The 16,917-nt window shown below is 36.0% G+C and overlaps 4 protein-coding genes and 1 non-coding gene across 8 annotated transcripts; 3 read left to right on the forward strand and 2 right to left on the reverse strand.

Annotated features, from left to right (window-relative positions):
* LOC18768820 (diphthamide biosynthesis protein 3) lies at nucleotides 1,599-4,243 on the forward strand. 2 transcript variants are annotated; one of them, XM_020570787.1, is made up of 3 exons: nucleotides 1,599-1,701; nucleotides 1,802-2,088; nucleotides 3,980-4,243. In XM_020570787.1, exon 2 carries the CDS (start codon nucleotides 1,813-1,815, stop codon nucleotides 2,059-2,061), a length of 249 nt encoding a protein of 82 aa, XP_020426376.1. In that variant the 5' UTR covers nucleotides 1,599-1,701; nucleotides 1,802-1,812; the 3' UTR covers nucleotides 2,062-2,088; nucleotides 3,980-4,243. The 2 variants fall into 2 exon arrangements, with proteins under 2 accessions (XP_020426376.1, XP_007201469.1); XM_007201407.2 differs by having other exon boundaries at nucleotides 1,642-2,069.
* LOC18768912 (transmembrane protein 45B) lies at nucleotides 7,470-8,619 on the forward strand. Its single transcript, XM_020570785.1, has one exon. The coding sequence runs from the start codon at nucleotides 7,551-7,553 to the stop codon at nucleotides 8,436-8,438; it is 888 nt and encodes a 295-aa protein (XP_020426374.1). The 5' UTR covers nucleotides 7,470-7,550; the 3' UTR covers nucleotides 8,439-8,619.
* Nucleotides 9,330-10,128, reverse strand: LOC18768677. Its single transcript, XM_020570786.1, has 2 exons — nucleotides 9,965-10,128; nucleotides 9,330-9,849 (listed from the first exon to the last, which is right to left on the reverse strand). The coding sequence occupies exon 2, from the start codon at nucleotides 9,833-9,835 to the stop codon at nucleotides 9,455-9,457; it is 381 nt and encodes a 126-aa protein (XP_020426375.1). The 5' UTR covers nucleotides 9,836-9,849; nucleotides 9,965-10,128; the 3' UTR covers nucleotides 9,330-9,454.
* On the forward strand, nucleotides 10,721-10,792 carry TRNAD-GUC. Its single transcript has one exon. It is a non-coding gene; the product is annotated as a tRNA-Asp (tRNA).
* Nucleotides 12,904-16,312, reverse strand: LOC18767414 (B3 domain-containing transcription factor VRN1). Of its 3 annotated transcripts, XM_007199793.2 has the most exons (5): nucleotides 15,968-16,312; nucleotides 13,974-14,514; nucleotides 13,830-13,886; nucleotides 13,549-13,748; nucleotides 12,904-13,461 (listed from the first exon to the last, which is right to left on the reverse strand). In XM_007199793.2, the coding sequence occupies exons 1-5, from the start codon at nucleotides 16,034-16,036 to the stop codon at nucleotides 13,153-13,155; spliced, it is 1,176 nt and encodes a 391-aa protein (XP_007199855.1). In that variant the 5' UTR covers nucleotides 16,037-16,312; the 3' UTR covers nucleotides 12,904-13,152. The 3 variants fall into 3 exon arrangements, with proteins under 3 accessions (XP_007199855.1, XP_007199856.1, XP_020426373.1); XM_007199794.2 differs by having other exon boundaries at nucleotides 13,830-14,514; XM_020570784.1 differs by having other exon boundaries at nucleotides 13,830-14,376; nucleotides 15,968-16,272.

Here is a 16,917-nt window from a genome sequence, read left to right on the forward strand (position 1 = left end):
TGTGTTGGGATTTGTCTTTGGCCATGTGCTGGAGATTCCCAATAGCCTGCATACATAGGTAACCTTTGGCTTTTGTCGTTGTTTTGTCTCCAACCATGTGCTGAAGACTTTCAGATATTTTATAGGTCATTTATGCCATTCTAAGGTGATGGGTTAACCTATTAAGGGAATGGGCTATTTTTTTTCTAAAATATTGGGTTATTTTCTCTCCTTTAGCTTACCCACATATTTGGGCTCAAGAAATTGGCTTGAGTTTCAGGGCTCCCAAGCAGCCCAAAACTTCCATTTCTCAGCTCATCAATGGGCCTCATGAAAACTCGTAACCATCCATACCACAACCCGCTCAGTAAGTCATAGGTATTCGTGCGGTTTGAGCCCACTTAAGCTTGTAGCGTGACGTACTGCTTATTTGCTTGGAATGGCACGTGTGCAAGCGTATATGACGAACTCTTGGGTATCCAAGTTGGGTTTCTTCCCAAGTTAGGTGTCATACTAGGTTAGAAATATATTTGGAAACAGCCTTAGATTTTTTGGGCCTCAACACTTTTTAAAAGAAAATTTTGTTATTTTATGCTTAGTTAATTTTTTTGGGGTTTTGATTACTTTTTTGGTTACCTTTTTTTGGACCAAAATGTCCCTCAACAACTAAGGGTAGTTACTCTATTTTGACAAAAATTAGAATTTGTCATTGAATTGCTTAAATTGAAAACTACAAGAATCAAATTGATCAAATAGAAACGATAGGGACTAAAGTGATAAAAATAACAAACTATTGGGACCAAAAACGACTTTTGGGCTTAATTTTAATTAATCAAACATATATTGTTGATTGATAGCCAAGCTAACTTGCATAATAGTGGTCTTAGATTCAAATTCCATGACATTTTTATAGTGTGTGTGAGAAATCACTCCCTTTATAATAGCTTGTATTAAAAAATATATATTATCATTTTACTCAATAACACAATTGAACCCATCAAACCCACATAGATTATTTACCATATATGTGAGTAAATTATAATTATTATTCCAATTTTCTCGTAAAGAACTCTTATTTTAACATAATGTTTCACCAAACTTATAATGTGACAATTATCTAATTACAATATAAATAAGGTCTATAATAGAATTATAGATGAATAAATGAACTGTTATCATATTTGTTGAAAATTAACGAATTAGAATATTAGTGGTGGCCCACAATGAATTGTATTCTTATTGAGACTAGAACTCATAAGGAAAAAAATAGATTTATGGATGGAATCAAATATGCAGTATTTACAGACAAAAGTATTCGGTTATTAAGAGGCTAAAATCATTTATTTTGGCTTTTTGACCCCATTTATAAATTAATATTCTAAACTATTGTAATGCTATGAGAATATACATTCTTTGTTCTAGTCTTTTCGGAATTTGGAGCCTTTTTAAGGAAAATATTTTCCTTTCTTTTTTTGTTCAAGGGATTTTATAAATTGTTCATATAAACAAATAAATAAATAAAAATATATATATAGTTATTCTCTTGTCCGAATGTCCGCAAAACAAATAGGAAAGTCGGTAGGTAAAGATAGTACGTAGCGTCCATGCGATAATAACGTCCGAATGTCCGTAAGGGAAAATTTCTGTATATATATATAGCCACATAGATTGCCAAACACTTGATCTTCAGTTTAAGTCATATCGACGGCTGAATTTTTCCAGGTAACTTGAAGGAATTTTCCAATTAGGGTTTTGGATCTTTCAATTCAAGTTAGGGCTTTTGCAAGGTTTCAAGAATTAACGAACCCTAATCCAAACTCAGGAGCCAAAACGATGTCGTACGACGATGTGGAGATCGAAGATATGGAGTGGAACAATGAGCTCCAGGCGTACACATACCCCTGTCCATGCGGGGACTTGTTTCAGATCACCAAGGAGGACCTGAAGTTGGGCGAAGAGATCGCTCGGTGCCCTAGTTGCTCCCTCTACATCACCGTCGTTTACAACGTCGAAGATTTCTTAGATAAGAAAAGTAACAAACCCATCGAGCCCTCCAAGCAGCAACCCATTACTGTCGCTTAAAATTTCAGGTTAAAATTGATATGAAAGGTCCGTAATTTAATATTTTCATATATGTTTAGCGATTGAATGTTCCTTTCCAGATAATTTTATTTATTTATCTATGAATTATTGTTGTTTGACACGTTCATCAAATTGGCCTTGGATATTTGCTATTGCTAGGTTTTTGTCTCCCATGCCAACTGTTGCTCAATCTGCAAAATTTGTTGGGTACCTTGTTTTGTTTCTAGAAGATAGAAGATAAAAATAAAGTTTTTAGTTTTCTATGGTGCTTAATTCTTACTGTCATTTAGTCAGTTCAGTTTCTAGCTTGTTTCTCATTTTCTGGGAAAACCCATCTGATGTTGAAGCTGGGGCGGATGGATAAAATTCAAGGATTTGGTGTTCCATGAGTTTTCTGATTGTTTTAAATGGGCTTTATATCTTTTGAAAAAAAAACACATTATGAGAAGCTCCTTACTTGTTTCTTATCTTCTATGACAAGTGTGATTTGGAAGTAGTGCTTCTAACAAAATTAACTTACGTATAGCTTTTTAACACTTGAATTGAAATGCAGTTTGGATTTTTATTTATTTTTTTAAAACTGTCAGAGGTTATTTGCCTGAAGTGTACACTTTTAGACAGTATAATTCTTTTAGGGAGGATGGTGCCTGAAGTGGCAACTTAATGTGGTAGTGCAATAGTTGTCAGGGTGGACTGAGGATGGAGGTGTCCTGACGAACTTCCATCGTACTAGGAAGTTTGGATTTTCTGCTAATTTGGAAATTAGAAGAAATCTGGACTCTTTACTTGGTGTTGAAATTTGCTTTGGAGGAGGAATGCTCCAAATTCAGTGTTGAGACTGATACACTGCTATCGTCAGTTTGCTGCAGCAAAATACTAGAGATTGTCACCCTTTGGAAACCTTATTACTTGGTTGTAAGATTCTAATGGGAAAGGGTCTTCTTGTCTTTCTCGTGTCTGTAGGGAGAGCGAGAGCAAAACAGTAGCTGATAGCATGGCAAGATTTTGGTTCTCACTGGAAGTAGGCTGCACATTGTTATGCCCCTCCAACTCAAGTCAAGGATGTCTATTTTCTCACCTGGTTGGGTTCACTAGACCTTGATTGATTTTGTTGCAGTTTGTTATCCTCTTTGGCCTTTAGTCATTGTTAACAAAACCTTAGCTTGGGCAGTTTCACTTTCTTCAAATATTTTTCCCAAATTGTGTTGCTTTGATGACTTGGGGGATACTATGGGTATTCCATTTCCGCCAGTCGATGCCCCAAAAATAAAAAGGTGGTTGGCGTAGTTGTATTGTTTAGATCAGTGAAGAGTAAAAAAACTAAGAACAGTTTGGTGAGATGGGATGTTCTGTCTCAAACCAAAGGAAAAGGAGGTTCAGGGGTGGGCAATTTAGCAAAGAGGAATGAAGCTTTGCTTGGGATAGGGTACCTTTTCTGGCATCTTTGCGGCCATCTATAGCTTCAGAGTTTAGGGAGTTATCTTTTTCAGTTATATTGTCAGATTGGAAAGCATCTGTTTTGTAGCTCTTTGGAATTCTGTTCTTGTTTTGATGTTTTCCCCAAGGATTGAGGTGTTGATGCAGTTTGCATGTTTAGTTTTTTTTTTTTTTTTTTTTGTTTAAAGAGTTGACTCCTTGTTTACTTTTGTTGTACTGTTTATTTTTAATAAAGTGTCACGTTTCTTATATATTATAAAAATCTAATGTAATTTTTGCTTTTAAAAAAACTTTTATAATTTGTATACCTGTTTGAGCACAGCAGCACTGCAACTAGCTCATACGGATGAAACTTAAATTGGAAGAAGTTGTTTTCAAAATAGAAATTTATGAGTGCACTTCTCAAAGGTTTTCATGCTCTTAAATAGCTTCATTTTGGTGTAGTTTGCAATCACTCTAATGCTTCTACTCTTTCTTGCAGATGGCCTGATCTGGAGATGGCAAAGTGGTGGAAGGATTCTTCCCAAGTTTTGTTAGATATATAACTAGGTATGAAGTGTGCAAGTAAGGAGTGAGGAAACTTTTTGTATTCAACCTGCAATGGAAAAGTAGAATTTGATATGTTGAGGCTATTGTTTTGAGCAATTTTATAACTTATTGTTTGTCATTTATATTTAGGGCTAAACACATGTAATCTGATACCAGTAAAATAAAAAGGAGAAATCAGCTTGGTCATTTAAAACTATCCGAAATGTGTTTCGATCTCTATGTATCATTATCCTTCTGATGGGGGCGCTCTGTGACCCTGGTGTGGCTTGAATTGAAAGGAGCTGATTAACTGACTAACGCCATGTAATCAATTATTAACAAATTGGGTTTTTGGTCATTCATCTGGTTCTTTTGGTAATCCCCAATTTGGTTAAACTGGTTTGTGATTCATCAAATTGGGTGGACTTTGGTACTCAACAAAACCAAACCAAACCAATTTTCAGTGATATTTTTCAGTTTGAGGGCATGAAGAAAGATGGATTCGGCAAACTCTTGGAACCAGACGTTGCTCTGTTTGTGTGTGTTAGTACACTATTACTAGGTTAATGGAGTGTCAAATTCTGCAACTTTGTTACAAATTTAAGGGGGTGTATTTAATTGAGATTTTCAAAGACTATTTTGAGATAAATAAGTCATATGGTATTCACTTAAGACTTTTAAATAATATAAATAAGTCTTGTCGTATTCTATTAGACTTTAAACAAGTAACAAAAAGTCTTATGATATTCAAAAACTTGCTAATTTCGCAGGATTTTTCAAAATGTGGATTTGTGTGGGAGTTTTTTGTGGGAAGTATAAATACCAAGCCTTATCTCAAATCCCACTAGATATAAGCCATGGCGACCAAACCACCAATGAAGACCACTGGGTATAAGTAATAATGTTCTTTCCTCACATGATGACCAAACCACCTACCCAAAAGCATTGAAATTGTTGGCTTTAATCGATGTGATGTACTGTATATAAATAGTTAATTTATACTGTTTGGGCACAATCGGGCTTGCAAGGCAGGTGTTTGATGAAATGATTGTTAGAGATGTGGTTTCTTGGGCTCTATGCTTGTAAGATATGTAGCTTGGTGTGCGCCTTATTTGTTCAAATTGTTTACCTTTTTTTTTATATATCAAATTTGTTGCATCAGTGCGCAATTTGGATCATGTAGTTTTTGCCTTCTTATGCACCAGTTATTACTTAAAAGATGTTTTATGGCAGTACATAGAACCAAATGTTAACTAGTTAGTCATTCTTTAAAGCTCTACTAAAACAACTTCTCCCAAACACATATATATTATTACTCATATTCGTTTCCTTCTTTTGTTTTCAACAATTGTCCCTTGGATGCTTTTAAGGTTTTCAAGATATGAAACTAGCGAATGAAAATCCAAATTCAATCACTTTGGTAAGCATGCTTTCTGCTTGTACCTGTCTACTTGATTTTAGAGTAGGAGGGTCCATTCATTACTACATTGTTGTTAATTGCATTGGGATAGATGTTGCTTTGGGGACAGCTCTCCTTGAGATGCATTCTAAGTGTCAGCACGTTAAGAAAGCCTTCCAAGTTTTCAGTTCAATGAGTGAGAAGAATTTCCAGTCTTGGACAATTATGATCTCTGGTTTTGCCGATCATGGTCATGGAAAGGATGCTATCTCATTGTTTACCTGCATGGAACAAATTGGGCTAGTACCAGACAGCATGCCATTCTCTGTCATCTTGTCAGCATGTAGCCATTTGGGCCATGTACATAAGGGTCGACAATTTTTCAATCAAATGGTGAGAACGTATGGTATTCAGCTAACATTGGAACATTATGGATGCTTAGTAGATTTGTTTGGAAGAGCTGGTCTGATTGAAGAAGCTTTTGAGATTATCAAAAATATGCCAATGGAGCCTTACTCTGTTATACTAGGGAGCTTCTTGGGTGCTTGTAGAAACCATGGTTTGGTTATTTCTTTAGATGATAAACTCAGGAAACTCTTTATATCATAGCCTAATCTGGGAGCAAACTATGTACTTGATGCTATTTTATCTTCTATTTCTGGTTGTTGTAATGAATCTACAAGTAGCCATGAAAGAATGAAATAATATTAGCTATTCATATTTATGGGTCTATGTTTTCTTAAAAAACTTTTTGTCGACCCCGGAAGAAATCCATGCGGTCCTTTCAAATCCATAAGTAAAAAATCTTGATTATAGAAATCCATAAATAAAATCCTATAAGTCATTATATTCTACTTAAATCCACTAGACTTTTTTTTAATCCCTAAATAGTCTTCTAAAATCTCAATTGAATATAATAGATGCTATTTTTGTTGTCGGTCAAAGGTAGATGCTTAACATGTTAAATTGTTTGGTAAAATAACATGTTGGCAAAAAGTCACTTTTTGTCCCTATAGCTCGACGAAATTTCCACTTTTGTTTCTATGGTTTTAATTCTATTGCAATTTAAAGACATGTCCAAATTTTTGTCCAATTTCTTGACGAAATAAACACGTCCCTCACGTAGGGAGTATTTTGGATGGAAATTCAGATGTATCCTTGAATTGCAATAGAATCAAACTACATGGGTTAAATTGATAAAATTAAAACTACATGGACTAAAGTAGAAAAATTGACAAAATAAATGGACCAAAAGTGACTTTTTCCATATATATGATTACTTGAAACTTGGACGTACAACATAAGTTTTTTTAGCAACCGAACCCTGCCCCCCTCTTCCCAAAAACTCCAAGCCTCTTTCATCTTGAGGGGGGAGACTAAACTTGGACGTACAGTCATAACTCATAAAGTTAGTTTATAGCAGGAAAGTTTATCATATTTGTGCAGTAAATGTATTTTGGAATTTCATTGTGTCTAGATAGTCTAACTGATGATCTTTACAAGTAGAATAAAAAGTACGTCGGTACTGTATTTTCGTACCAATTACGATGGTAGAAGAAAAATGGACTCAATTGCAATGGTACCAAGCTTCAAACTGTTTTTCTTTCCTAGGTTCTGAGAAGACTTCTCCCAACACTCATTCTGTGGCAAGGTAATATTCCAGGAATCTTTCAACTTCTACCATTATTATTGAACAAGTGGAAACACCTTGTTTCCCACACACACTAAATTGAAACCACTTCACTCTCCACTACCTGTACATGGACTAATAGGCAACAAATTAAAGTAATCATCTTGTAATCTTAATCTAAAGCAACTTTCATGGTCATGAAGTAACCCTTAATCTTCTTCATGGGGTGACACTTCCATTTTGGATATCCATTTTCTTCGGCTTTTTGGAGTGACACACTAGGCTGGCTGTCGTTTTGTGAAATTTTGTTTGTGGAAACACATGCATCATGCACCAAATGCTCTGAAAAATTACCATGATGGACTTTTGTTGCTTTTAGTATTCTCTACCACTGCAATGGATTCATGTATTTAAGGTCTGTATTGAGATTGTGAGTTAAGCTTGTCTGCTACAGATCATGCACTGAAAACCCTGATCTGTGAAGACAAGCTTTCGATGGGCACGTTTGTTGGACACATAGTTCCCGGGTTTGCACTCACCCTCCTTGGTTTATGGCACACCATCAACACTATCAGATCTTATTTTCTCAGGGGCCCTAGTAACTTTAGAGTAAGGTTTTGGCACCCATTCAATTCCCCTCTTTCCAAACTCAAACACTTGGAGCTCATTTTCATCTTATCTTTCTCTGTATTGGCAATTTTCATGCAAGTTTTAGACTTCCCTTTTCTTCAACTCTCTTTCAAGCTCCACAACTTGGAGCATGCAACTATGTTCCTCCACCTAGTCGTATTTGCAGGATTTACGCTTTGTGCTGAGTTGATTCATCCGTTTCAGACCCTATCTGGGGTCGTTGGAATGCTAGTAGCATCTGTTTTCTGTCAAGAGCTTTTCCTACTTCATTTCCACTCTGCTGACCATGTTGGTCTTGAAGGGCATTACCATTGGCTGCTGCAGCTTATAGTGTTTGTTTCTGTCATGGCAGCTTTGGCAGCAACTTGTTGCCAAACCAGTCTTCCTGCAGCACTTGTTCTTTCAATTTCAGTGGTATTTCAAGGTTGCTGGTTTATGAACATGGGGTTTTTGCTCTGGGTTCCTAGATTTGTTCCAAAGGGTTGTGTTGTCCATTATGTAGAGGGCACCAATGATACCATGCTTGGAGCCGTAACCTGTCAGTCAAGTGAGGCTGATTTTAGGGCAAGAGCATTGGCCAACTTGCAATTTAGTTGGATACTTTCTGGAATTTTGATATTCACAGGTTGTGCATGCCTGAAATTTGCTGTCAAATGCATTCCAAGGGACCTGCCAATAGAGTATGAGCAACTCCATAGCAGAGGAGCAGATGTCCCTATAGTCATAAATGATTTCAAGGAAGCTCATCCATAGAATATGTAGTAGTCAATAGGAGCAAGTCCAATGTCCTTTGCAAGGACAACATATATGACACTTGATTTCTGGGATCAATAATGTATCAAAATTGGGCTGGAGTAGCTCTTTGATATTTGTTTCCAGAGTTTCAAATTATATATCTTGACAATATGAAATTTTCTTACTTATGGTGAGATAACTGAAAAGGTGACATTGAACACTCATGAACTCTGGTTGGGCACGCATAGCCATTTTCTATGAGAAATCATTTATATTGTTGCCCTAACATTTTTAAATAATCCAGGGCCTAATTTTGTCTCTGAAGCGTCTCTATCCGATATGTCAAACTATTAGGTGCACATGAAATGGTAAAAACTGAAAGAGGAGACTACTTCAACCAAGTTGGAGATAATAAAAAATTATCACATGAGCTCCATTTGTGTTTAAAGATATAATAAAATAATATAGTTTATGATATTTCAGGTAGAGAAAACAAAAATTACGAATTGCCAAATTGGAATCTAATTCATCAACTAGATCAGTGTCACTCTCAAATGCTTAAACAATTAAATTTGTCCCAACTTGGCCAACTAATGCCACTAAAATTTCAATGCATGGATTATCATCTGACCTGACCAGTAAAAGAAATTTTAAAAAATTTCCAAAACTGTCTACAAGTAAAAGGTGATGCCCCAGTCCTTTTAGAGATTCAGAAAGATTTTACTCTTTTTGTTATAGTTTGTTTTCAATCATTTGGGAGATGAACTACTTTGATGGTAGTGCACAGTAAGATGCAAGTGTATATACAAGAATGAAAAAACTTGGTCCAGATCCTATTTCTTGAACTGGTTTATTTATCCAATGGAAACTTTAGATTGGATGCCTGTTGCTAGTTTGGCTTAGATTAGATATCCAACTCAATGCACCAGAAAATGAAAATATATAAATCATTGCTACATACATCAAATGAAGTATTTAAAGAGAGATACAATGTAAATATTTAGCAAAACACAGAACCAACGATCACATAATTCTTACTCAGCCTCAGCTGCCTCCTCCACGGACGCTTCGATTCGAAGAAGAACAAACCCTACTGCAACTCCAACAAGTGTAAGCCCATTCATGATTGCTGCAATCTTGAAAATCTCCCCAACAGCATTGCAGGTAGAGGAGAGTGCCCCTCCTCCAACTCTGCCTTTGCCCTGTGAAGGGGCTCTCAAGGAGCTCACGATCTTTGCAAAGGACTGCTCAGTGCCCTGTGGAAGGCCAAGAGAGGCCACACTGCTGTGAGCTTTCAGCCCAGAAAATGAATTGAGCCCTGTTATGTAATTCACATTGTTTGCTGCCCTCCTTGGCTTGGCCACTGTGGTTGTGGTGAACATTGCTGGAGACACAGTAGCTGAGGCTGTTGCCATTGTGGAAAACTTCTGCAGAGGAGAGGAAAAAAAATTGGTACAAAGATTTAGACAAGATTAACTAAAACAGATTTTGCTGGTAATGAAATAGAAGGAACCCTTTGTGTAGGGAAGGAGTATATTGTCACCTTTTTTTTCTTTTCTGTGGTGGTGCTTGAATTTTTTCAGGCTTCTGCAAGCACAAAGATGATGGGAAAAGCAAATGAGTGACTTTGTATTGGCATGGGATAAAAGATGAATGGATAAGGTGAGGAGGGGGATGGTTGGTGGACAAGAAGATTTGGATGAGCTTTTTCTAGAGAAAGATTGTGCAACTTTAAATGGTGGCCAAGGGAAAACATAAAACCATGGCTTGACAATAAAGAATAAAGATTGACTACAATCCTTGTTTTCTTTGAGGCCGGGTCTTTTTTTCCATGTTGGAATAATATGGGCCGAAACTATCACCTACAAAATTTAACCATTGGGCCTTCTCCATGAGATCCACCTTCAACATTACAACAACTTGAAAATGAATGAGCCAAAACCAATTAGAAAAGTATTATTTTGATACAATCGATATTATACTTTAATTTAATATAAATTAAGGAGGGGTTTTTGAACTCGGTTGCAGAGTGAAGAACATATCCGCTCTAGCCAACCTAATATGTATTTTTTACACAAAGAACCCTTTCTCATCTAGCAGAGTAAATGAATGTTTTATATAAGATTAGACTATAGTTTATATAAAAATTTAAATAAACAAAGCTTTAAAAGCAGACCACAGAATTGAATTGAATAGTAGGCTTAAAGCGAAAGGTTATTCATTGGAACGGAAGGGGAAAAAAAAGTAAATAATAAAATGAAATGTATTTATTATAAAACATATAAACAACTAACAACAGAGTCGTTGTAGTATAGTGGTAAGTATTCCCGCCTGTCACGCGGGTGACCCGGGTTCGATCCCCGGCAACGGCGAATTTTTTTTTAAGTTCAACGTTCCAAACTCTCTGTTTTCCTTTTTCTCCATTTCTCACTAACCAATCATCAAAATAGTTAATGAACCCATTCCAAACTCTCTGTCTCTTTTTCCTTTTCTTTCTCTCTATTTTCTCAGCAACCAATCACTGAAAAAAAACACTAATGAACCCACCAGATTCCAGAAGAAGAACATGGCCCTTTAGTTTCTTTTTTCTTTTTCCTGCTGGTGGGAAATTATAAATGTTAATGATTTTTTGGAATTATATGACCAATTATAGCGACAAATCGATTAGATGCTTACAAAATGTCAAGCTCAAAAACTTATGATGACCTTTAAACTCAAACAAATGCAACTTACAAACTACACACAAACACATCCACACAGAGAGAGAGAGAGAGAGAGAGAGAGAGAGAGAGAGAGAGAGAGAGAGAGAGAGAGAGAGAGAACAAAGGCACAGGCCTTAAAGAACACAAAGTAAAAGAAGAACAGAAAGAGAAAAATAAAAAGAAGATCATTTCAAGTTTAAAGCAAAGAAAAGGAGAACCCATTACGCATCCGAAGCCCCCACAAGCCAAACCACATTAAAGCAAAACATCAAACTAAAATAAATAAATAAATAAAAAGGCAGAAATCTTCCCATGAACTTGAGCTCAAGATGTTTTATATTCTACTTCCGAAAGAGATGCAAATTAATAAATATGATACAAATAGTTTTATTATTTCATTTTGATTTTAAAAGAAGACTTGCATGTGAAGTATCCTAAGCCCAGGCTCGTAGCCTACTAACTTTTTTTTGGGCTTGGCCTCAGCATACGACCTTTTCAAAAAGCAAAGCTTGCTTTCGGACATAAAATAGTATAAATCTTGTATTTTTATATATCTCAACTTTTCAAAACTTCCAAATCGAGTATTAGGTAGTCTTGTCCATCTTATTAAAATGAAGATATAAAAATATTTACATATTTGACCTAATGTACAATCAATCACCATATTCTCTTATTACATAAAAATAATTAAGTTTTTATAAATACGACGTTTGAAATTAACAATTTAAAAACATAATATGTTAAATTGCTGAGAAGCGACAAAGAATGAAGCAAAAAACCCCAAAAGGGTCATGGCAAATTACAACTTAGTTGAAATTTTAATGTATTTTTTAGCTGGTCAAAAGAAGAATGGAAATGTCCCCACCATCCAAACAATCCCCCCATCTTTTGGCTTTTTCGCGAGTCCTTCACGAAATGCGGACCAAGCCACCTCTTGGCCAACCCCTACTCTCCCACTTGAGAAAAATAAAAAATTATACAAATATTATAAAGAAGAAGAATAACCCGTATGAAGTAAAAGACAAAAAATTATTTATTACAAGTAGCATCTTGAGCTGACTCAGCTTAAGATGCGACCATTTCCCTTTTCCACAAGCTTAATTTTCTGCAATTAAACAGAACTATGACTTCTCTTCTTGGATCATAATATAGAGGATGTATAGCATTAGCTTGTGGAAGAGGCCAGCTCTTTTTGGTGTACTTACTTAATTGATCCCTTGGTTTGATATGAACGAATTTGTGTTTCGTTCGTACGAGAGTTGATGTGTTAATTAACAGTTGATTATGATCATTAATGTGCTTAACTAATGATCAAAAAATATGTTATTTTTATTGCAAACAGAGCTGTAGTGTCATGTTGTGAATTATACAGTTGCAGCTGCCCAACTCATCAAATACCAACCCATGGAAGTCATCAACCACTTCCGTTGATCTACATAAAATTCTGGAAAAGGTTGCCACAAAAAGAAAGAACCGAGCCGAAAGTATAATATAATTAGGCTTTTCCCTTTGGACATTTAGAATGAGAATTGTGACTTTTGAGTGAGTGAGGCCTCTCTTTTTCCCCCCTTTTTTTCTTTTCTTTATGAAAAAAAATTATAGACAACCTAAAAAGATGGTTTTCAAGGAGATTCTGAATTCTTTTCTTTTTGACCATATTTCTAAACCCTGTGCTCTCTCCACCTGAGCTTATGAACATCTAGCATCTGCAGATCAGAGGAAATGTCACATAAAAAAAAATACGTGTCCTCAGCTGTACACATGCAAATGAGAATGAAGGATGGTCGAGCACAAACAAATGCTTTGAACAAAAGTTAACAACGACATGAAAAAGAAAATTGAGAAGATTAGGATCCTAGTATTGCACAATCTATTTACAGTGCTAGTCAAGACACAAAAATTTGTATTGAAACTCCTAAACAAAGAAAAAAGTTTCCACTATGTCATCCTGAAAAGTTCCACTAAGTCCACATGAACAACTCAGATCACTACCCAAAGAGGAGATTCTTTGATTACCAGCCAGGTAGCCGCTAATTTCTAATCATTTTAGCTTGGCTGGCATTTTGCTGTGGAGGTTGGTTCACAAATCCTGCAGCTTCGACGACACAAAATACAGTAACTTTCAGCACCACCTCCTTCATCTTGAGCAACTCAAAGACACAAACATCTCCCTCTCCCAAATTGTTCTCCAGCGTAAACTCATACCATCCCTGGCTTAATTTTGCTCTACCTCCTCTGTAAAGGCATCGAACCGGCCACTGTCTACCATCAGAGGATTGAAGTTTGATGAATCCCGAAACTCCATTTAAATTCTTTTCAGCAAAGCAGGATGGCAAATACTGCACGAGGAAAAAGACATTTTAAGCCAAGATGTAACAATTTGAAATCGACAAACAAGCTATAGCGCATCATTTTGAACGACTCACCATTATGCAACCCCTATATAGATAGGATGGTCGAAGGACAACCCTGCAAAAAGGATTAACTGGCTCAAACGTTTTGGCTGCATTAATAGCCCTTTCTCTTTCTTCAGCTGTCACAGTTCTCTTCCTTGCAGATGCACTTTCATAAAATCTAAAGCGGATTTCAACTTCTTTTTCATGTTGAGAGGAAGAATCCTGCACAGCTGCACTTCGGTAGAATTAATAGTGAGATTCAAATTTCCCATTAACAGACTATGACAATCAATATGAGTTAGAGAACTTACTAGGATCAAGTTTTCGTTTTTTTCTCATAGTCTTCTTCATGCTTCGTATATCTTCACCTGAACTACGCAATTTAACTTCATCCACAGTCTTTTTAAGCTCTGTTACATTAAATTGAACACCTATCTCTCGACTAGATTGGTTACCTGCTTGTAGACCAGAACCCTTTGATGGATGCGGGTTCCCTGTATCAGGCCAATTCGTGCAATTCTTAGGTTTGGAGCCATTAAACAAATTCTGCAGAGCTGGAGGATTATAATCTTTTCCTGGGATCAGTTGATTTGCACAGTCGCCAAAGAGCTTGTCTCTCAATGAATCAGTAACAATGGATTTAGGGGAGGAACCCAAGATTTCGACAGAGTCATCGTCTTCCATTTCTTCAAATACTTGATGTCTGTAAACAGACACTCCAGTACTACTGAGAGCATTAGGTTGATAGTTAATCTCAGCAGTGGTCAAATTAAATATATGAACAGTGAAAGACGAATGTCCTTCATATCGGAAGGTTAAAAAGTATCCGACACGGATTGAATAACGTTCAATGAATTCCTGCCAGCCATCATGAAACCAAAACTTGTTGTCAGCCTTCTTTATTCCTACACGCCAAACATTACCATCTGGAACACTCAACGTAGCAACGGTGGATAGATCGTCTCTGAATTTCTTGACAAAATTTTCTGGGATCATCTATAATTACAAAAATAAAGCAAGGCTTTTTAGCGAGAATAAAATGACCACCATGTTAAGTTGTAAATGAACTCTTGTTTTTGTTTTTTGTTTTTTTGGTTGCCATTGTATAATATGCTATATCAGTAAATTTGCATAAACATAACCTGAACAGGGCAAACTTATCACCTAAAATGATAGCATTCCAGAAAAGAAATCAGAATTACTGGCAGTGGCACCAATATAATACCAAAAGTAAAATTATTTTCCCCACTATATCATATTCATCAAATTTTAAGTTTCAGGTCCACGAAAGTGACTCTAGATCCAATTAGATAATTACATGAACATAACCTGTGTTACTTGTATGAAATTGTTTCAGAGGCCTTCCAAAGGAATGCAGGAAGTCAACCATAATTATTTTTCAGAGACAAACATGACTAGAAAAATAGCAGAGGCAACCATTCAAACGCAGATCACTTTTTGATATGCTCCTAAACAATCACACTTGAGGGACCCAAAATAGAGTAAGATCAATGCTACCATACGGGGAGTTATTTATACAGGTAAAATCCAATTACAACTTATTTATTGGCTCCAATGCAACTCTTTTTTTCAATAAGACATGTTAGAAGGCTGGCAGAGCATTATAACTCTCTTTTTCAATGAATGGCAGAAGATTAACAAAAATAGTTGAAAAGGCTCAAGCACCAGTTTTGTCAATAAGTAAAATTTAGTATAAATTACGTTTCCAGTTATACAGTCATTTGTCAATAAGCACTTGGTCCCAGAAGGTTCATAATCTCAGAATAACTTTCTTTCTGACCAAACGGAGCAAAACTGGTATAAACATTTGATGTATTTTCATCTTTTCAGTCCAGTAAGACATAAATTTAGCAGCCTAATTGAGTTTTGATCCTTATAAATATCAAGAACGAAATTCATTAAAAAAAACGAAATTCATTAAAAAAAAAGAATTTAAAACAAACAAACAAACTTTATAATTCAAATTTCGTTGCGAAAAAAATTCAATTAACCATTCCTTATGTAAACAAACAAGTTCTGAAGTTCTGGGATTTCTATTAGAACATCCCGTGACTACAATTGAAAGAAAATATCTAAACAACCTTGATTAGCTATTCATCATCTTTGGCTTTACTAATCTCAGCATACAAGCAAACCAAAGTTTCACCCTTTAGGTTTTGACCCACCCACAAAAAAGAAAAACAAAAAAAACCCCAAGAGTGGGAATTTGAAGGATTCACTTTCCTCTCCTAAGTGGGTGCAAAGTCTTCAAGAAAGAGAAGAAAAGTTTCCAATTTGCCATCTGGGTTTCACACACCCAATTTTCTCAGTAACCAAAGCAAAACAAGCACCAAACTACAATCAAGAACAATTAAAGAAAAACAAAAAACCCATAAAAACCCACAATTTTTTTTAAAAAAAAAATATTCAAGAGAGAGAAAGAGGGTACCAGCTGTTTGGCTTGGAGAGTAGAGGAAAGAATCAGCTTGTGAAAACAAGGGCGTATCATGTTTTTCATTTTTGTTGGGTTTTTTGGGTTTGAGGTTTGTAGCAAGAATTAAATTTTGGGGTTAGAAGAAAGGCATTGAAACTCTGTAACTTTTGCAGGGTGAGATTGGCTGAGAAAGGCTGTTTCTGTGTCTGCTTTCAGATCTGAGTTTTAACCCTACAACAGGCTAGAGGCCTACACACACACTTAACTGGTTTTTAGAGTCAAACACTCGGTTTAAAAAACCTAACCTTGTACAAATACATCTACTCTCTCTAATCTCTACTTGACCTAAAAGTTGAACGAGTCGAAGCTGGGTCCATCTTTTGTCCATGTACCTGCTTGAGTCCATTGGGTATACGGGTCGGGTTCCTCACAACAATTGACCCACTAATCAATTTTCTTCTTTTTCTTTGTTTTTTAAAAGCAAAGTGTATAAACTACAAGGTGTGGTGCAGTTGGCAAACTTTTATTTTCAGGTGATGAGTTATTTGGTGTCTCAATGACAGGAGTTCGAAATCCTTTAGAAGCACATTGTGGTTTCGGATAAGCCAAATCCCAGCAGAGATTAATCATACCCTTAAGTATGGGGACACATATTTTCTTGTTAAATACGGTTGTAGGATACAGTTGTGGATGTGATTTTTTATACTGTTTGATCGACCAACATCAACAGGACTGATACACAGCCTGTGCAAACAATATGTACGCGCAATGCTCACGCCCGCACTAGAAAATCTCTTCAAACATACTACAAAAAGAATAGATACTTTAAAAAAGTTGCCTCTATTTAAACTCCACAAACTTTATCTAATAAATTCTTTAAAAACTCTGAAATCAAAAACTGCTTCCTCTCTCCTCACTCTTGGTTTTGACTAGGGAAAATGCTAGGGAGACCAACTTTAGATACC

This window comes from Prunus persica, chromosome G8 (assembly GCF_000346465.2).
Source record: "Prunus persica cultivar Lovell chromosome G8, Prunus_persica_NCBIv2, whole genome shotgun sequence".
In the NCBI taxonomy this organism is placed as follows: Eukaryota; Viridiplantae; Streptophyta; class Magnoliopsida; order Rosales; family Rosaceae; genus Prunus; species Prunus persica.